Source organism: Gallus gallus, chromosome 11 (genome assembly GCF_016699485.2).
Source record: "Gallus gallus isolate bGalGal1 chromosome 11, bGalGal1.mat.broiler.GRCg7b, whole genome shotgun sequence".
Classification (NCBI taxonomy): Eukaryota; Metazoa; Chordata; class Aves; order Galliformes; family Phasianidae; genus Gallus; species Gallus gallus.
The window spans coordinates 17,235,172-17,256,214 of NC_052542.1; the positions used below are offsets into that span (position 1 = coordinate 17,235,172).

A 21,043-nucleotide genomic window follows, 5' to 3' on the forward strand; every position below is an offset into this window, starting at 1 on the left:
AAACCACACTCTTGGCTCTGAGGCAGCATGGCAACACTAAAAATAAAGCACAGAGGGCTCCAAACAAAGGTACCTCTGTTCCCCTTGCTCTTCCGCGGTCTTGGGGTGGAAAATGAAAGAGCCCTGAATACATAGCAGGTGGCTCCAGGCGAGCCCAATATGGTGGTTTCTGAGGAAGGACCGGCTCTGGGACATCTGGGGAAACCGCAAGTGGTGTTTTGGTGCTCAAGCCTGCAGCCTGTCATATGTTTCACAAGTGGGCACGTGTTGTTCCATCGCAGCCGCAGAGACCGCAGGGTCACCTCGCTCCCTCCTCCTTCAGCACCTTGCCTGCAGAAAAGATGCTTCCTCATGAGCCAGGAGGCCCAAAGGGAAAACTAACCCCGTGGGAGGGATGGACGATGTGGGGTGGAATGGTCGACCTGAAAGGCTTGGAAGAAAAGGGGGAAAGGTTGGCCCTCTTGCTCATGGTTTTGTTAGTTTGATATGGGTTGCAGCATGACATGCACAAATGTGTTGACCCTTCAGCTCTGCAACTCCTCAGGGAGACACCACGGTGACCCTAAGGACAGGAGAAAGGCTTGAGAGGTGCGTGCGGGTGGTACAGTCCATCACCACCCACCTCTGTGATCGAGTATCTCGTAAGCCAGAGCTGTATTCATAGCAGGAGCTGTGGAATTCATTGCACTTGGGATACTGACATATGTACAGGACTCTTGGCCTGCAGTCATTTCTTCTCACAAGCTCCAAAGCCCCAGCCTGTAATGCCTGCAAGGGATGCACACAAGGGCAGACAGGACCACAGGTATCCCACTGATACAGCTGGATCCCAATGCACAATTTAGTAGGATGCTCGTAGCATAAATACCCATCTCATGGGGCCCAGCAGGACAGATTGCCAAAGGGGTCTCACCCCAGAACAACCAAGAATGTAGGGCCAAACTTTAATTCTAATGTGTAACCACTTTTCAGCTGGGTTTGCCATCTCAGAACACTTTCTGGGTACTCTGAAATCAGCAGCATGTGAGATAAACAGCTCTTTAGGACAGAAGAACAAGGGGAACAGAGAGGCTGTGCGCTCAGCCTGGAGGAATGCAGCAGGGTCAGCTTCAAACCCCTTGCGAGTTTTTTGTCTGTTTTAAGTCTCACGATCTGCTTTGATACCCAAGCAGGGAGGAGGACAGCTTTGCATCCATCCATCTCCTCAGCGTTTCCCTTCAGCTGCCTGGATCTCAGGGCATCCTTGCACAAATATCTGTGAACCCCACCCAGTACCTTGGGTATTGGGGTCACACCATGAAGACTGCTCCTCCCCCAGCCAAAGCCTTTGGCAGGGCTGGTCCAAAGCACACAGCAGTGTGTTGATGTTTGTCCTTCACACAGGCAAAGACAGAGAACCAACAAGGTCTTCACAGCCTTCCAGAGCCCTCTGCATTACCCAAAAAGCAGGCTGGAAAGGAAGGCAGATGAGGGTATGAATGCTCAGCCACCGTTCCTGCAGTGTTGAATTCATCAACTAACGTAGGCAGATGCCCCCTTTCAGCCCTCACTTCTTCTCAAATCCCTCCCACAACCCCCCTAGCAGACCAAACCCTCTGAGATGGGTGTCGATGAGAAGACAGTGGGCAACAAGAACCATCAGATCAACCCTTCCCACCTTGGAGCACCATGGCCCAGGTCAGCAAGGTAAGGGCACCCAGGACAGTACCATGGAAGACAGGCAGGGACCTTTTGCCATGCTCCTTTGTAAAAAGGCCCTACACATACTGCATTTTTTCCCCCTCCTCCATTGCATTATGGCATACTGTGCCCAGAGATTAAGCCAGTTACAGAGCAGGACCTCCACAGACCCGACCCAAGGGAAAACCTGGGCAGGAACAAACTGGAGACCCCTCCACCAAGATGAGGAACCCCCACTCATAGCACCAACAAAAACGCTTTGCAAGACAAATACAAAATATAGCACTTTTAATTGCAGGAAGGTACAAAAAAAAAAAAAAGAAATTACAAAACCATTTAACAAAATCTTAGGCATCAAATAAATAGGCAGCCTCATTGCATGCACATCCGCAAGGTCCTTTGGTCCATGGTGCTTTGTGGCAGCTGCAAGGCACAAGGCCATGCCCAAGGAGCTCCCCAGCGCTGGGCACACACACAAAGCACGTTAATGAGGATTGACACATGGAAGCTGCTGCCTGCTCATGCTTGGGAGAGACCAACACATGCACTTTGGGAGGGTGAAGCCAACCTATGAACACTACACTGCTATCTTTAAAATAGAAGATATCTGTTTATATAAACTCTGGTTTGGGGTGGGAGAAGTTAAGATCCCTACGTTCTCATAGTCAACATTTACATACAGAATTTCTGCATCCCTCTCTGAATTTCAAAATACTTCCAATATGACAGACAAAAATATAAACCTCACTGCAAAAATAAAGAGGGCCTCGAGGAGGTTTTTTTCCCCCATGGAAGGCATACCACAGACTTCAGCAGGATTGCAAATTCTTTGGGGGAAAAAAGAAAAAGAATTACTTCTGCTAAGGATTTGCTGCATTTGAGCACCGTAAGGCCTTTCCAGGAGTCGCCACCTCCTTCCAATGGCGGTTCTCAGACCAAAAGGGGCTGTTACTTTGGACCGCTGTGCTTACGCAGATTTTTGGACTGGAGACAGCTAAGATCATGAACCAACTCGCCAAACAAAGGGGAATTTTTAGGCACTAATGGATCCCAACTGGTCTGGAGTCACCCAGACCCCACGCTGTGCCCACGGAGGCTCACACGGCGATCTGCTGGTTCTCTCTGAACAGCGGCCGTTGGTGCGGCCCACAGATGTCCTGGAAGATCCTGTACACCTGCTCCTGCTGCACGTCATCAGGCAGCATGGGGCTGCTGCAGGTCTTGCCGGCCTCCTCCATCACCTGCCTGACGCACAGCTGCTCCACCTAGACCAAAAAACAGGAGTCGTGAGGGCACTGGGAGAAGGGCAGCCACAGCGAGGCCTACCCAAGCCTGCAGGCCCAGCGCCATGATGCACCAGGCCCAGGCGCCTCTAGGAAACAAGGCACGGCCCACAGGGGCTGTCATAGGGAGGAGAGGACAGGCTGCCATTCTATGATTCCATGACCCAGTCAGAAAGGTGGGCATGGATGAGCAGGGCTGGGCTCTGAGCTTGGAAATCTCCACCTTCCAGCTCACAGAGTCCCAGTGGGTCTTGCTTGCTGCAATGCCCACCCCACACCACGGTCTCATGTCTTCTCTGCCACCCATGGGGCGCTGTGCTTGCTGTGGACTCTTGAAATGCCCCACGCCCTGCCCCAAGGAAAGGCTGTGGGGCTCCTGCAGCTTCTCTGGGGAAGAGTCAGCCAGAGGCCACCGCTTAACACAATCATTCCAGGGATTTATCCCCTCATTTTCCACAGCAGAGAGCAGAGCTCCCAATGCCAATGGGCAGGAACAGAAGGAAGCAACAACCAAGCAACAGAGCAAAGCAGAGGCACAGGACTTGTGCAGAAAACAGCTTTTCTAAACCAGTAGAAAAGCTACAAGCTGCACAGCATGGGGGAGCTTGGCCTGGTTAGACCACATCTGCAAGCCAAGGGGTTTGGGACAAGCAACAGTGTCTCAGAAGGCTCACGCCAACCAGAGACTGGAGCCAGATCCTACTTGTAGGAAAAAAAAAAGAGCAATACAATTCAGAGAAGAGGTGTAATCCAGTGTCAGGGATCAGAAGCAGGGCAGATGATAGCAGCTGCCATACCTGGACAAGGATGAGCTTACACCGCAGTGGCACCGTGTCTGGGAACTCCTCTCCAAAGCACAACATGACCCTGCTGTCTGGGAAGCGGCCCTGGTTGTTGTAGTACTGCTGCAGCTCTGCAAGGAGAGGAGCACAGCTGGAGGCTCTCTGCAAGCTGTGATAGCCAGCATGTGGATCAAGCACCCTGACACAGAGCAGGCTGGTGGCTCTGCCAGGACAAACCCTGCTGCACAAAGCCTCCAGCCATGAGGCCTTTGCTACGTGACAATGCATGGCATCACTCCTTCCCAGATCTGATATCTGGTGTTACTCATCCACATCACTTAGGTAAACAGCAGTGATGGACATTTATAACCTCAAAGCGCTCCAAGAGGAAGCGGAGCAAAGCCAAGAACAACATCAACTCCTCCTACACTGCTCATACCAACCTCTAAAGAACAAGTTGGTGTCGAATATCTTCACCACCTCATCCCGGTCCAGTTTGCTTGGCCTGTCCTTGTACACCACCGTGTTCCCACTCCAGAAGACCCTTCCCTGACACAGCCTCTTGATGAAGATGCCCTGCTTGTTGCTGTGCAGCAGGACGCCCCTCTCTAGGTGCCCAAAGAGCTTCTTGGTGATCTGCTTCTGACGGTCATTCTGGATGGCTTCGGCTGAGGGGAACCTCACGTGCTCCAGGCTGTCAGGGGTGTAGAGCTTCTCACCGTGGTTAGAGGGTTGGCTGAGGGACAGCCTGCAGCCCTCAGGATACGAGGTGGTGATGTGCCCCACCAGCCTCCCGCTGTAGAAGAAGGTGATCACCATCTGGGAGTAGCCTGGAAGAAAAGGACAGGTGAGATGGAGTCGCTGCCTGCCATACAGCACACGTACACAAGCTCCAGAGAGGAGCGTGATGGCCACAGACCAGTACCACAGAGGGGAATGGGAGCTGCCTTACCCGAATGATGCTGCTCATAGCCAGTGTACCCATTCACCAGGGGCAAAGCTGTGGGTAGAGAGAGGAGAGATGTGCCCAGCTCCAGCACACTTCCCTTTCCCAAACCCTAATCCCACCCTCCCACTATCCCCAAGCTTTTCCCACTGAGCAAGCACACCAGGTTTCCCATCTCCTGAATGGGAGACACCAGCAAACACCCCCAAGGTAATCTTAAGAACTGTGCAATGAACACTGCACTGCGGGGTGCTCTATATCCATCAGAATGCTAACTTTAAGCACTAAGGAAGGCAGAATACAAGCACTGCCTAGAGGGAGCCTACACCATCCATCGTCACAGGCACTACCGTTGGACAAACAGCTGGGTCCCATTGAACATCCCACGCACTACTTACAGGGGCTGGGCTGCTGCATCCACCAGTCTGGTATTGGGGGGTTTCTGCAGGTCTCCTGTGGAGGTGAGGGGCTTCTCTTGATGATCCCCAGGTATTCATCCACACAAGGAGGCTGGAGCAGGAAGGGATGCCCGTTAGGATCAGCCAGAGACAGAAAGCTGGCTAGTGCTCAAAGAGGGATCCGAGAGGCAAAGCAAGAAGGCAAAAGGGATGCCAAGAGGCTGATGAATGCTTTTTGGTTAGAAAGAGCAAGTTTGGGATTCCCCAGGCTGTGCACCCAAATAACCTCTCAAGAGGCATGGAGCAGAACAGGCCCCACGCAGTGCAACCAAGAAGGGGAACAGAGGCACAAGAAGCCTGCAGCCCCCTCCAAACACAAATGCAAATGAAGCATGCTCCAGCCATGAGCAACCACACCGAGACCTCAAGGTTGCTCAGATGAATGACCACAGACAGCGCAGCTGCAAAAGCACAGCGCTCTTCACGAGGCAGACGTGGCTTTAAACCCTACCAGGCAACCAATCTTTGCCTGGTTGGGTCTGCATCCATGGTGGGGGCTCACCTCCTTCATCAGGTCATCGATGGCAGAGGGGCTGCAGTCCATGTCTCCAACGTCAGTCAGGCTGCTCCCGTTCCCAACACCGATTTTGCCTGCAGAGAGCAAAACGGATGATGCAGCAGGGCAGCCAAAGCCTCGCCACCAGATTTCAGAAACCCTTCACCCCACGAAAGTTATGAAACTGAGAACCGCAGCAATCCCGTGTTCCTCTTCCCCCCCCCAGCAGCTGCATTTGGGGGCCAGAAACCAGCCTGCAATAAATGGCACTGGTACACGGTGACGAGCAGTAGGGCAACCTAAATTCAGCTTGGGGCTAGAGCAGAGGAGAGGGGTTTTTCTGAGCACCCCAGAGACTGAGGCTGCTTCTCTTTTTTCCATGAGCCGTGCTGCCGGTGGGAACCTGCAGTGCCATTTGCATACAGGGCCCCATGTGAACACACTGAAGGAGACAAGATGCTACAGGCAGATCTCCTGCATGATTTTTCTTGTTTTCTCCCCCTCGCCTCCTTTTTTCTAAGGCAAAGCCAGCAAGGAAAGGGAAAAGGACAAGGACACATACACACACACACCAGAACAACAGCAGAGAGATGCATATTGCAACCTGTGCTGTACCCAGTATGGCAGTGATTGCTCCCTGCTGAGCTGCTGCTCCTCCAATAAGTGTTAGCAAGAGGGAAGGGATTTACTGCAACTCCCTGCCAGGGTGGGTGTCAGCACAAAGGGCTGGGAGGGCTCAGGCAACCCCAAAGCAGGGGAAGGATTCAGGATTGTTCCCAGTGCATCTTTATTTCCCAAGCAGCAGTTAAGCATGGAGGAAAGGTAAAAGCACTATTGCTCCTAACAGCTTCTCAGCTCCTTCCCCACCTCCCAGCGCTGCAGTGATGCAGGACATGTACCCAAACCACAGGGCCAACCCCACACTGCTGGGTGTAGGTCAGCAGCACCCAGTACCCATGTCCTTCAATGGGGCACTCACATTTCTGCTCCTCCTCTGGCACGATCCTGTACACCTTGTAGGGCTCAGAGATGTCCAGCTGGGATCTGTCTGTCACCTCCTCAAAGTCAGGGCTCTTGTTCAAGGCACAGCGCAGCCGTGTCTTCCAGGTGGCCGGCTCTGCTTTGTCACCTTCTTTGAATTTGCCTTTGAAAACAGCCCAAGCCTAAAGCAAAGCAAAAATGAAATCACCCTCCATGCAAGCTCTGCAAATCCCTTTGGACCAAAGAGCAGATGAGCAGCACGTCTTGGGCACGTTGTTGCTCAGAAGCGGGACGCCCCATAGAAGTCCCCACAAGTTTGGGCACTGCCATACACCCAGCTCTGCACCACCAGCCACACCACACCAAGCTAAGGGAGCTGGAGTTGGTTTCATGCCCTTCACAGCACAGCCCAAAGCAGAGCCAGAACAGCAGTGTGCAACTTCACCTTGGCACGGACCGATGCAAGGGTGCACATCCAAGCAATGATGCTCACCCTGATCCAGCAGCACCCAAATCCATACTAAAATACACCTCATCCTTCCAGCTTTAGACCAGTCACTGACAGCTGGACTCTTTGTTTGATACCAAAATGGCATTTGTGCTTTCGTGGGGAGGTGGGGAAGTATGTTTTAATATAGATAACAGATATGAATGTATATAAAGCCACCTCTGCAGTCCATTGCTCTGGTCGGTGCCCCGAAAGCCATCGGTCACCGTGGATAGAGCGAGATATGGGAAAAGGGCAATGGGAAGGGAATTGCTGGGGAAGAGCCTGACTTTTTGGTTCAGAACAGAGTTTTCCCCACTATACCTAAAATAGGAAGACCCCTCTCCCTGAGAAAAGCTGATGCTTCTTCCCTTCCTTTTCTTATCAGAAAGAGCCCAATAGGAAGCTTAGGGCAGGTCACGAAGCACACCAGGCCAGGATGAGAACGTGCCAGGAACAAACCTAAACCCAGCACCAACACTCAGCCAAAAGGAAAACCCACCCCCAAACCATCCCGATGGGGATCCTACAGGAAGCAAGGTGCTGCAAACTGCAGATCCTGCTGACAGCAAGGACATCTCCCACCAGCTGATGGGTCAGCAACGAGAAACAGCACGAGAGAGCCCAGAAGCCATTGGCAATAGGGACGGACCACCTCACCCTACCTTGAAAATGGAAGCGTCCACCTCCTGGTTGTAGTCCTGCTTCCCTGCGTGCTTCCAGGGGATGCGGAACATGGTTTTCTCCTCATTCTCCCAGATGAGCCCCGGGTACTGCTCACTGTCAATCTGCTCGATCAGCCACTGCCGCAGCCGCCTGCCACCATTGCGGTCACACATCCTGGGCAGAAGTGGGAGCTGTCAGTCTGTCTGTCTGTCTATCCCCGCACCCCTTTGTCCCCCACTAACACCAGCCGGGTCTAGGGAGATATCTTAAATGCATTCTAATAGCTGCATCTCACTTTCAGGGCACCAGGCTGGAGAGCCAGCAGACCACAATGATGTCGCCAAGTAGGAAGAAAAAGCTATTTGGGTGCAAGCAATCGCTCTCTGCTCCACTCTATCACGTGCAGCGTTGGCAACGCGCTGCCTGCAAACACCAGCAGCTGCCACGTGCCCCTCCGTGCACCAAACCTCCCTTTATTACACGGCAAAAGCCATGGCAGCAATTCTGCAGCCGTCCCTCGTCGCTCCGCCCCAGCCATGTGGGCAGGCACTGGACGGGTGCCCACACCCCGTTTACTGAATATGACGAAAGCCCTCTCTAGCCTATCTGCAGCCTGCATGGAGCCCTGCTGGAAGGCACCTTTATCCTCCTGCCGCCGCTCAAAGCTCTGTCGCAGCAACAGGCTGCCTTGCAACGGCTCCTCTTTTTGGGATCAGCCCCATAGGAACTATGCTGTCACCTAAAGAAGTGACACTGTAGAGGCACACAGCTCCCAATACGATAGCAATGGGGGGGGGGGGGGGGGGATAAGAAGGGTGTTCTCACGCAGCGTGAGAACAGCAAGGAGCAGTGCAGGTAGCAGCAGGGTCACCGCAGGGAGCAGGGCCATGCAACCACATCCTCTCGAGGACAGGACCAGGGCCCTGCTGAGGGACCCGAGGGGGGTGAGGTCACCCCATTTCTGGTCTCAGCTTGTTTTTAGCTAAATGGCTTAGTGGAGCAGCCATGAGAAAGCCAACTCAACCCATCCTCTCATAAACTCGTTCTCATTAGCTTAAAACTTCACATCCCACCACCCGAAGATCCTATTTCCCGCACACCCAGCTCCCTATAAGCACCCCTCCCAGCACCCTGAAGGCCCAACCTCTTACAACCCTGTACCCTGCCTGCCCTACTATGCACACACAGCGCCCTAAAACTCCAATCCCACAGCCCACAGCTCACCTCCATCCACCCCCAGGACCCTGCCTGCCCAGCACCCTACAACCTCAGCACATTGAAGCCCTATCCCCCAACACACTGAAGCCTCCATTCCAGCACCCCCCCAATCCTACCTCCTGCACCCCCAGCACCACCCTGTCCCCCACCATCCTAACACCCCCACCCCAAGCACCCTATGCCCGTACCCTGCTCACTCCCAGCACCCTAAAGCCCTACAAACGAGAACCCTAAAGCCTTACCCCTGCACCACCAGCACTCTACACTCCCCACTCCGACAACCCTAAAACCACCGCGACCCTAAAACCCACCAGCCAAACCCTCCCAACACCCTACCACCCGCCCCCCCAACACACCCCGGTCCCCACACACCCCACTAATTACCTTCCGCACACCCCACTCCGCACCCCAACGCGCCCCCTCCGCTCGCGCCCGCAGCCTTATAGCGCCCCGCGGGGCGCGCCCCACGCCGCCCCGTCCCAGCGCCGCTCAGCCAATGGCAGCCCTCCTCCTCCACCTCTTCCCGCCCCCCTCTCCGGCTGCCCAATGAGGGATCGCGCCAGTGGGGGGCGCGCGCGCGCGCTCGAGCCGCGCGGCTTTCTCCGCAGCTCGCGCCTTTCCGGGAAATCAGCATCGTGGCGCGGGGGGGGGGGTGGGGGGGCGGTGGCCGTATGTCCAACGTCCGTCCGGCCTCCTGCGGCCCATTCCATCCCATTTCCGCTATTTCTCCATCCCCAGGCTGCTCCTGGAGGTGCTCAGCCATGCCCGAGGGCTTTGCTTAATTTCCTTGCCCGCAGGCCTGGCACGAGGTGCTCACCGAGGCACCCCGTGGCAACGTGGGCTGCAGGTGGGCAGCAGCCGAGGGTGTGCACCTCTGCACAGCCCAAACCCCACTTGCAGCCCTGGCTTCGGAGGGCTTTTCTGGGATGATCCCCTTACATGCCCGTTTCTTGGAAGTAATGCCTAAGTGTTCCCATGTGGGTGATGCTGAGAAGTGGGGAATGCGTGGGGCTGTGCGGATGGCGTAATAAGAATAAGGATCCGAGGTGCAAAGCCTTCGCTCTGATGCGTAACAAATAGCTGCTGTGCGAGCCTGCGTGAGATGTGGGGAGAGCCAAACACATCCTTTGCCATGTGATGTGATGAGGAGGGTCGCTTCTAGCAGGAAACAAGCAAAGAAGGGGGGGGGGATTGCACTGCTGACCCCCCCACATCGGTGATGAGGCAGTTGCCAAAACCAGGAGCAGGGCTGGAGGGGCTGCGCTGCTTTCCACCAAGGACAGAAAGTACAGTCATGTGGGAATACAGCTGCGTGGCACCTATGTGGGTGTAGGAGGTGCTCTTTGGGCAGCAGATGCTGCTGTGATGCCGTAATCGCTTGGGGCATCCCCTGTGGTTCCCACAAGCCGTGATGAGTTAGGGGAAACACTGCAGTCCCGGGATGCCCACAAGGCAGGGCAGGCCGTGGGATGGGTGCTGAAGTGGCAGCATGAGGTTATCACACCTACTGCACATCTAATCTCTGCTTATCACAGATCTGCGATGACTTCCTATTGACACCAGAAACCCACTTTCTTCTCTTTTTCCTGTGCACGAGTTCCATTTCTCTGCTTCCTAAAACGATAACCGAGGCATTCGATGCAATATCTACAAGGTTTGCTCAACTTCCCTCCAGCTCCCTTGATCAACAGCATTTATTGGCCTTTTCCCCACTAATTGCCCGGGGTGCTTTTCCAGGTACTGCAGCACTGCTGTATAGAATAACACAGCCCATCCCTCTATCCCTGCAGCCATCCCCGTGGTTTTGATCAACCCCCCCCCCATTCCTTGGCAGCTCAGCACCGGCTTTGTCCCACTCGCAGGCTCCAATACCCAGAAATTTCCACTAAGGGAATTCTTAGAAATACTCGAGTAAAGGATTGCATCCTCTCGTGGTGACCCTGAGAAAGGTTTTAATGTACAGTGTGGCTCTGCCCCTCTGATTCTCAGTAACAATTGATTTTTCCCATACAGCGGAGCCGGTGGATGAGAGGCAGCAGCAGAGCAGCCCCTGCATGACCTCAGCTGTGTGGTCCTACCCCAACCTTTGCCCCACTGCAGCTGCACCCCACAGGTGCTGGGCAACGTGGCTGTCACGTTTTGCAAGGCACAAGGACAATGTCTCTCTGGGAGCAGCTGCTGCTTATCTGTCCATCCATTGGCTCCTGCTACTGGGCAGTGCGTGGGTGGGTGCTGTGGGAGCGGTGCAGGAGTTCCCCCTGCTCCCACCTTGCTCCTGCTGGGCCAACAAGCGTTGCAGCTCCTCCTGGTCCTGGAAGGGGTTCCTGCCGTAATCATGACGGATCCAGGCTCGGTACTGCCAAGGCAAAGCCACAGAGGGTGCCACAGTCAGTGGGTGGGCACAGTGCAAAGCCCTGAGCCAACCCCAGGCATGCCAAGCACAGCATGGGCACCTGCAGGAGCAGTCCCATTCTGCAGGAGCTCGCATGCCATGCAACAAGAGATGCAGCATTGCAAACAAACCAAACGTTAGCTGCATCACCAAGACAGAGAGCAGCCTTGCTGTTTGCTCACAGGAACCACAGAGCTGGCAGCAGCCCTGACAGCTCTATTGACTTTATTTAACTCGCTTTATTTACTTTCCCCTGCCAAGAAGCTGCTGTTGTTCCTTACAGCCACGTAACCATAAGCAAAGCGTCCCCACGCTTTCTCCAACGCAGGGAAGGGCTGCACTCTCTGACCCCAGGCAGGTCGGCTCCTGTACGAGCGAGTCTGTTTGCAGAGTGCTGTGCTCACCCACTCCACTCCCATCCCAGGGCCCAAGGCCAGCTGGCACCCAGCAGAGAGCTGGAACCGGCCCTGTGGAAGTCATTCCCAACACTGCTGGGGCACAGCTACACTGCGTGGGGAGGGAGCAGCAGTACTGCCGTGCACTGCTGACACCCAGAAATGGGAAGCCAGCAAGCAAGGAGCAGTGCTCAGAGCACCCAGCAAAGCAAAACGCTTGTGAAAAGTTGGAGGGTGCCAAGGAGCAAGCAGCTGAGCCCCAGGATGCAGGTAGCACTGGGATGGATGTGACTGCAGGAGAAGGAAGGGAGCTGATATAACATCCCTGGTTTATGGGGACGGCAGATCCCTATGCCCCACTCTCAAAGTCCTATGATGGCCATAGGGCTCCAACCTCCTGGGATCGGGTGAAGGCCAGGGGAAAGCCCAAGAGCAGTGCTGGTGGCAGCCCCTTCCTGCAGCAGGGGAAAGTCAGCTGGGTGGAGGGGATTGCCAGTGGGAATGTCTGCATTTCCCATATCCACTCCCCCAGACATGGGACTGACCCAGCGGCCACCAGCATGCAGGAAGGCCCCCTGCAGGGATGGGAGCTGTGCTGGTTTCCTTGCTAGAAAACAGCCACTGAGAGCCGACTCTGGAGCAGTGACAGCCTGGCAGTGCCACACCCCTCAAGTGACAGCATTTGTGCCAGGGCAGGGAACGGGGCAGGGGTTGACACTTGGGCCACTGTCACATGCAGAGAAATCCCAAGGAGCTGTTCCTTGCATGGTGACAACATGCCACATATTGGGGTTTTCCCCTCCAGGGTTGCTGCAGGGACCCAGCTTAGGGCTGTCATGCACACCTCAAGCTGTGACACATAGGTTGCATTACCCATATGCACTCCCTGGTGCCAGCTCAGTGCCATTCGTGCATCCCCTCCCCAGTGCACAAGCTGAACTCTCGAGAAAACAAGAGCACTGGGATTTGAAACAGCTTTTCTCTAAGTGCACTCACTTATAATGTCTAGGCACTTTGTGTTTGCATGCATGCATGCAAAAAGCAAAACCCCCAGGTAATAAATAGCACGCGCAGAGGGCAAACAGCTGGCTGACGCTGTTTGCAAAATTGCTGTATGCAAAACAGGCATGCTTATTTGCAAACATCACAGACGCATCCAAAGGGGCCCTGAGCTGCACAGCTCCCCTCCTTTGGCACGAGGTCACTGCATGCAGGTGCAGTGGTGCATGCAGGACCCACCTCCTTCAGCAAGGTCTGCTCGTACTCCTGCAGCTGCTGCTGGAAGCCGAAGTTGGGGCTGGCATAGGAGCGCACAGCCTTGGTGGCAGCCAGGCAGCGCTCCCAGCCCAGCTCTGTCACTGTCATCAGGTATGCCACCAGGATGGTGGTGCTGCGGGACACGCCGGCCAGGCTGGCACAGTGCGAGGTGTCAGGATGGGGCATTGTCACCATGGGAAACCCACAGCAGGGGGACAACCATGGGATGTAGCACTGCGTGGTAGTGGGGCTTTCCAGCCCTGGTGGCACCTGTCCCAGCAGTGGCCCCATGAAGGTCACATTATGTCTCCTCCTCTAGCCTGTCCCGACTGTTTAGAGCTCAGGTTTTGGGGATGTGGATGATCTTGTTGAGGTGATGGCACTCCTCATCTCCTCCACCACAATTAATGCTCACTACTGAGGATGCTTATTGGGATCCCATCCCACTGCCCAACCACATCTGTTGGGATCCCATCCTCACACCTCCTCCAAGCACCTGGGACCCTCCACCTCCCCAAGCCCTCCCTCAGGTGCCCCTTTTCCCCACTTCTTAGCATCACACCAAGGAAGCCCACGGGCTGCCAACAGAGGCTCTTACCAATGGACAAGGCAGCCTCCCCCACGGAGCCGGCACTCGTGGATGAACTTGATGCTCTCCTTAAAGTGCTGTATCCTGGTTGGGAGAGAGGCAGTGAGGTGAGGGCAGGAGGAGCTGCCGCCTCCTGGAATCATCGCCAGGATTTCCCTGGGGCCAGAACAGAGATGGGTCCCCCGCCAGAGGAAGGGACTGGACTGCATCAGCCAGGAAGGCAAAGCAGGAGAGTGTTCTGAGGGATTCCCTGCATCCCAAGGTGATGAGATGGGCTAGAGGCATCTCCCCGCTCCAATGGGAGGGCAAAATCCCTGTGCCCAGCTCATCCCTATGTCAGAACTCATCCTGAGCCATCAGTTCCTAAACGATGCCACCCTGTCCCCTCCTGTGTGGGATGCCCATGGGGAGGAAGATGCAGGACAGGTGGTTCCCAAGGCATTTTGCTTCATACGTTCCTGAAAGCCTCCTGCCAGAAACCAGCAACTGCCAGCGCAGAGGGAGTGCATTAAACCAAACCAGTGAGTTTTGCAGCAGAACAGGCAGGGATGTGAGGCTTTTGGGCTGCTCAGCTGCAATGCAGCACGGTGCTTTGCTGCAGCACCCACCTTGCTGAAAGCATCAGGACTCAGAGGTGGAAAACAGGCTAAAATAACTCAGCATGCACTGATGAGACCAAGGTCCATAGGAGGGTAACACGTGCTCTGATGCCATCCATCTCCTGTTTATTGCTACCAAACAGCAAGCATCTCCCAGAGCTCACAGAGAGCCGTTTGTTTGGCTCCTCAGCAAATATTCACAACGATTGCTGCCCATCCCTGCTCACCATGGGGGAGTTTTAGAGCAGAAAACCCGCTCCTGGGGAACTTGGGGCCGTGCCCAGGCTGACCATGGACTCACTGACCTGAAGCCTGGCGCACAGCCCTGCATTCCTCAGGGGGTGGAGGAGAGGAGGTGGCCCCACACAGCCCCCATCCCAGCGCTGGGTCCCAAACTTCCTCTGCTCCGCGTGACCGGGCTGGGCCAGCCCCACACAGCCTTCCTGCTTTCTCAGAAGCTCAGACACACGCTGCCACAGAGATATTCCCCTCAGCATCCTCCTGAGACCCCGCCAGGCTCAGGAGCCCAACCTGGGCACAAGCGCCATCCCAAACATTTCCTCCCCCGTCTGCCAAGCAGGGATGCTCTGCACCCTCCCATAGAAGCATGGGGCTCAGGTGCCTTCTAAGAAACCAGTCAAAGGCACGTTCAGAAATAGAGGTTCTGCAAGGAGTTTTAGAAGTTCTGCTGTCCAAAAGCCAAGAAGAGAAGGAGGCGTGGGGGATTCTTTGAAGCCGTAGTCATGATAAGAGTCTCCTGGCCCTGAAGGGACATGTCAATCCATCACCAGCAGAGCATCTTCTGTTGGGAAACAGGGACTTGTTTATAGTGCCTACACAACTCACAAGGCTCCAAGCTCTCCCAGTCCCACACCTCTTCTACATCCCTTCGCTGGAACCGACAGCACTGAATCTTGGACGTGAAAACATGGCTGTATGTCCTCCCATTGACCCTCACTGGCTGTCCGTCCATCCTCACTTGTGGTCCTTCCCAGCCAGCTAGAGGGAACACCTCCCAGTTGCATCCCATAGGAGTGGTAGCACTGAGAGCCAGCGAGGCCCTGAGTCACAAACATCTCCTCCGTAGGACACCAAGTTCACCAAGATTGTGAAATCCATGACTTAAAGTGGCAAGCAGAAAATAGTTCCTTGAATAAGCCTTCCTTCCGGCAGCCAGCCTTGTCCTTCTTTATTTTCCCCTTTCAGTAGACGTACCACAAATGCAAAGAGACGAGAGGAGAGAAAAAAAAAATAAACCAAAAACCCCTCCTTCTTGCTGAGGCAGGACTTTCTTGTAAAGCTTCTCTTTCCGCTCAGCAGGACCATGAGCAAGCAGAATCATGCCCACGGAGCTGAGTTTCTCCCAGAGATGCTGAAAACTGCAACCCTCACCAATGGAGCTTGGTACAGCCATTGCACACGAAGCTTTGGCCCTTTTAGGGGTGGATCGGCAAGAGAAATTCCCTGAAGTCACTCATTTTTCTGGTTATGATGAATGGTTCTTGGGTGCCCATTGCGCAAAGCAGGGGATGATGCAAACCACCTGGTACAATCAGCACTGCAGCCATCAGCCCCACCATCACCTCTCCCCAGACCCATCGAGAGCATCCTTAAAGCCTTGTGTGTCCAGTATTTATGTGCTGTACAGGGGAAAAAATACTCATTTTGATGAAGACCCAATTCCTCCTTCCAAGGAAGAAGCCTGGAAGGCCAATACAAATCACTGTCTGTCTGCACCGATGAATCTTGCTCCAGTTTAGAGCTCTGCCTGGTAGAATAATTCCAAAATTTGATGGAAAATTGAATTTACTGACCACAAACACGCAGAGAAACAGATGTTAGGCCACGTAAATGCTATTAACTGCCTTAAAATGAGCCACAGCTTTCAGCAAACTCAACGACACGAAGTTTTGGCAGCGCGAAGTGAATATTCACTCCGAGAAATCCAATCTTGTATCAACCGACAGCCACCAGAATACTACCATGGGAGGCAGATGAACTTACAGGTTTTGACTGGAGGAATCCGAGGCCGAGATACAGAGATAAGTCATGTCCTGAAATAAAGAGATAGTTGTAGTAGTAAGATATCCCCCATTTTCCCTCTTCCTTCTACACGACCCTTCAACTAAGTGCCTCTAAGGCTAAGGCCCCTCTTTAAAATGGGATTTTCCAAAGGACCCTGGACAGAGGCAGGGTTGCTCCGACCATTTCCCACCGTTTCAATGGGATCCAGGGGCACCACAGCCTTCCCATCCCTGTCCCCCATCCCTGTCCAGGCTCTGGTGACAGCCGTGCCCCATCAGGACGATGTGTGCGGATGCACAGTCATGAAGTCACTCTCATCAATGAGTTATTTCCTCCTGGTTCCTTTAATACACAAGAAATCATCCTGCCGCATGTTGGCGTAGGTCAGATTACACTTTCTTTAGAGCATCGCTTCCTCGATCCTCCCCGTCCCGAGCTAAAATTAGACCCTTTTCATCTGATTTCTTTTTTTTCTTCTTAGCAAATGGGGTGGAAATCTCAGCAGACAGAGCTGACACAGCCAAGCACGGTGCACCAGGGGTTGCCCCATCTCCATCCATCTCCCTGTAGCACTGCTGCCCAAAGCTGCTCTTGCTTCCCTTCATGAAAACGCTGGAAAAAGCCAATTATTTCAAGTGAATGTCAAAGGGAAGGAGTAGAGCTGGATGGGCATGGCCACCATGGGGACATTCCCACACTGGAAAGACCCACGTTGCTAGGAGAAGTACACGGGCTTTCCCAAGCATCTCCCCTCCATCCTATTGCCTTCCCCTGGCACCATCCTGCACTGCTCCCACAGCCCCCAGGGGGACGGGGACCATATGAGATACTTCCCATGGAGGTGAAGGAGTCACCATACCTGGAAGCCTTCGACAATCACGGCACTCAAGGACATGGTTAGCAGGCCTGGTGGGATGGGCTTGAGGATCATAGAGGTCTTTATCAACCTTAAGGGTACTATGATATGATAGCCCCTGCCTGATCCTCCCCACCCAGCTGCTTGGCATATTCTTCATCCACACCCCAGCAAGCCACATCTCTCTGGCAAGCAGGGTGCGATGAGACCACAGAGCTGGGACACGGGGACAAAAGCAAGATCTCATGGGATGATTTCCAACTGGGATGAGCTATGACGCGTTGCAGTTTCCCAGCTCCTGGATGAGTGAGGAAACCCACCAAGCTGGGAAAGACAGCGTGCCAATGGGAGCACTCAGTACATTCAGCTGGACCCCGGGTGGCTTCCCCTTCCCCACAGGACCATGTGCCACCATCCCACCTCGGGGAGGAAAGCTGTGCTGCATGCATGGGAACTCTGCTGGGGTTTGCGGTCCCCGGCCAGGGGCTGTGATTGACACATTGCTCAACCCACCATGCTTTTCCTGTTCCCCTTTCCACTGGCCCCTGTGCACTGCTGTGGGCTGCAAGCTGCCCAGGCAGGCTGCTGCCCATATGGCCGTGCTCCATGCCCCAGCTGCTGCCCCTTCCCTGAACGGACCCACTCCTTGCACCCATTTTCTGCACCCTCCTTCCTCCTCTATCCTCAGCTTCCATTGCTCAATGTCTTTGCAGGGAAGAGCATCTCCCATGCATGGACCCATGGGCTGTTCACCCTGCACGCACCCAGCACACACACACACGCAGCAGCTCCCTCCTGCCTCAGTTTCCCTCCATCACCTCCTTTCCCCTTCCCATAGGACAGCAGCAGCCATACACGAGATGGGGAGAAACCATCAGGTGTCGCTCCCAGTAGTGACAGAGCATTAGGCCACTTTGGGGACTCTGTGGACAGGGAATAGGATAGAACTGCCTCCTGTGCACCTCCTCCATCTCTATGTTTTTAGGATTCCGGGATTTTAAGGTTCCTCGATGCTCATTCCCAAACACAACGCCAGAAACAGGGATCACAGCAACACCCGAGGGATGAGGAGCGACCTCACGCGATTTGGCTCCGGGTGGAGGCTCCTCAGGCTCCTCACGGGCTGACCCACGTGGAGATGAGCAGGCAGAGCCCTCCCAAATCCCCATCCCGAGCACAGGGAGTGGATGCAGCTCCGGCAGTGCCGTGCGTGGGGCTCCGCTGCCCTCTCGTGGCCCCTACCCGGGGCAGCACCGCGGGTCGGGCACCCTCAGCCTCCATCGCTTCAAACCCTCCCGGGAGGCTTTGTGCCCCCCGCATTCCCTCCCAGCCAACCCACCCCCCAGCACTGGGTGCCACCGCAGCATCGCCTGCTGTCCCGCACTCACCTCCAGCACCGGTTTGGCCCTGTTGTGCACGGAAAGGATGTGCGTCACGCCGTGCCTCCGCAGGCTGTCCCTGTCCTCTGAGTCTGCAAGCAGGACCAGCTCGAGCAAACACTCACGGATACCCCAACCCCATCCCACCCCATGGGATGTGGGGCGCAAGTACACCCAAACCCAGTGGCACAAGGGTGGCCAACCCCACTGGTTTGACCTCTCCTGGGATGGGCCAAACCCATTTTGCAGCCATCTCAGAATAAGACCACCCCTCTGGCAGGCAGGGTTCCCAGACTCACCACGGATGTTCCCCAGGTAGAGCCCTGCGACCACCTGCAAGGTGGCAGAAAGCAGAGTTGTTCTGTTTGACACCTCGTCCCCTCTGCTCCCCAACCCACAGATGCTTCTGCATCACTCAGGAGCATCACCTGCGTTTGAAGGATGGGGGCCCATAGAGAAAACACCCCCAGCTAAAGATAAACCAAGCAGCTAACGAACCAAGCATCTTCATTAACAAACAGCAGAGGTTGTTCCCACCCAAAACACTCTGGCAGCACTGGATGCCAAACCAAACCCCTCCAGGAGAGCAGGAAAACTCAGCACAGGGATGGATTGGAGCTGGCTGCTGTGCACTTGGGTGCAAGCGTGCAACCACCAACCAGTGCCCAACCTGGAGCAGCCTCCTGCTGTGTTTGGCTGTTCTATAGCAACCGCTCTTGCAAATGGTTCCAAAGGTTGCCTCTGCCAGCTGGGGAATCGATGGGTGAACGCACAGCTTATCCATAAGGAGCTCACTGGGCTCTGTGCACAACGAGCACAGTGAGCAGCACCACGTGGGGGGATTTCTCACCCTGGGTGGGTGGATATCATGGAGAAGGATGTTGTGCTCATGGGGAGCCCACCCTGAGCCCAAAGGATCCCATGCATTTAGAGCTGTGCTCCGAGATGGATGGATGGATGGAGAGAAATCATTGCTTTATGCTACCCTGAGGAGCAATAAAAAGAGCTCAGAGTGGCTCTAATTTATCCCAAGTGCTGCTTTGCTGCTATCCCGGTGTCTAATTTTAACCTGGATAATGCATACACCGGTGGTTATTTAAGGATACAAACAGACATCAATCCCTCTGCCAGCCCTGAGCACCAACCCCAGCTGGTGCCCCACTGCCTGTTTATACTGCACAGACACATCCCTGTGGGGGAACAAATGGGGGGGAGTTTCCATGCACAGCTCCTGGGACCCCCAATCAGTCCGGGGGGGGTTGTGCCACCGTGGCTGTACCACCCAAAGGACGAGATCCAAAAGCCAGCTGCCACCCCTGTACACCCCTAGGCACTCAGCCCAGCCCTCGGTACCTTGCTCATTCCACTCCCCATGGCTTTCCTCTCCCCAGGGTGAGGATCTAGGCAGGCTCTCAAGTATCCAGGGTTACCTGCAAGAAAACACTCAGAAAGCCCACGGAGAACAGTAAGAGCTGCTTTCCCCACGGGGCACACAGAGCCCCAGCAAACTCAGCCCACTCACCGGCTCCGTGTCGTCAGGCAAAGGGGAAAGCAGCTGCTGCAGGGCTGGGGAGGATGAAATGAGGATCAGAGGCTCAGGTTTCCATTCTGGACTCTCAGACTCAGTGGGCATTGCTCTCCTAAATCAAGGCATCACCTCACCAAGGTGGCATGGAGAGTGGGGACACCCCACTGCCTTTCCGTGCTGCTCTAGGGGCAGGTTTCGTGCTAGGATGCTGCTGCCTGCTGCAAGCCTCATTCATAGGAACTCATTCCCAGTTCCTCCCAGTCATGGGAATGAGAGCAGAATTCAACACAAGGCACTTACCCCCAAAAAACAGCATGGCACAGGTGATGTGCAGCACCAGGAATGAGCCCACCTCCCCCTCCTTGCAGTAAGGAGACAAGATGAGCCGCAGAGCAGCGCTCCCAAACCTCCATTTCCAAAGCAGATCTGTCTTGCTGCTTGCTAGCCCCATCCCAGGTCGATGCTGTTAGCCTGACAGAGGCTACACAAAGAAAGGGGGAGAGAAAAAGAACAACAACAAAGCAAACTGCTCGCATTGGGAAATCCCTGCAGTCACCACAGATCTGCAACCCACGGTGAGGTGAAGTCAAGGTTGCTTCAAGTGCCAGAGAGCCCAGCCCGAGCCAGCAGACATCTCCCAGCAGACCAGATCGTTTCCCACACTCCATTTGAGATGTTTCCTACAGGCACTGAACCAACGCTGACCCAGAAAAAGGCAGTGCAGCCTCAGGATGACACTTCAGGGCTCTTGAAGCTGTGTTTGTTGCCGTGCTGTTGCTGGGTTGGTTGCAGACATCACTGCTCTGCTGTCAGATTTACCACTGCGATGAAGGCAGCTCTGCTGCAGGAACCCCAACATCCTTTGTAACAGCCTCTGCTGCGCTCTGCAGGCAAACAGGAAGGGGAGCTTGTTGCTTCATGCCTGCTGAATCACCTCACCTTAAAGCCTTCCCAGAAGCTGCCTTACTGCAAGGGAAAGGCTGGCCAGCTCCCCATGAGCAGCAGCAGGGACTCCCTGGGCTTTCC

General features: G+C 54.8%; 2 protein-coding genes across 11 annotated transcripts; both read right to left on the reverse strand.

The window, feature by feature from the left end:
* Positions 1–1,951: 1,951 nt before the first annotated feature.
* On the reverse strand, positions 1,952–9,418 carry IRF8 (interferon regulatory factor 8). Of its 6 annotated transcripts, none has more exons than XM_015292551.4 (9): positions 9,382–9,418; positions 7,779–7,953; positions 6,625–6,808; positions 5,652–5,740; positions 5,090–5,201; positions 4,698–4,745; positions 4,189–4,575; positions 3,761–3,876; positions 1,952–2,945 (listed from the first exon to the last, which is right to left on the reverse strand). In XM_015292551.4, exons 2-9 carry the CDS (start codon positions 7,950–7,952, stop codon positions 2,778–2,780), a joined length of 1,278 nt encoding a protein of 425 aa, XP_015148037.1. In that variant the 5' UTR covers position 7,953; positions 9,382–9,418; the 3' UTR covers positions 1,952–2,777.
* A 489-nt stretch (positions 9,419–9,907) lies between these two features.
* On the reverse strand, positions 9,908–20,822 carry DUSP22AL (dual specificity protein phosphatase 22-A-like). 5 transcript variants are annotated; one of them, XM_040707251.2, is made up of 9 exons: positions 20,552–20,822; positions 20,012–20,055; positions 19,843–19,919; positions 18,789–18,822; positions 18,499–18,581; positions 16,234–16,283; positions 13,640–13,714; positions 13,024–13,195; positions 10,933–11,353 (listed from the first exon to the last, which is right to left on the reverse strand). In XM_040707251.2, the coding sequence occupies exons 3-9, from the start codon at positions 19,861–19,863 to the stop codon at positions 11,180–11,182; spliced, it is 609 nt and encodes a 202-aa protein (XP_040563185.1). In that variant the 5' UTR covers positions 19,864–19,919; positions 20,012–20,055; positions 20,552–20,822; the 3' UTR covers positions 10,933–11,179. The 5 variants fall into 5 exon arrangements, with proteins under 5 accessions (XP_040563184.1, XP_040563183.1, XP_025010095.2 ...); XM_040707249.2 differs by lacking the exons at positions 13,024–13,195; positions 20,552–20,822 and adding an exon at positions 20,318–20,466 and having other exon boundaries at positions 9,926–11,353; XM_025154327.3 differs by lacking the exon at positions 13,024–13,195 and having other exon boundaries at positions 9,927–11,353.
* Between the last annotated feature and the right edge of the window lie 221 nt (positions 20,823–21,043).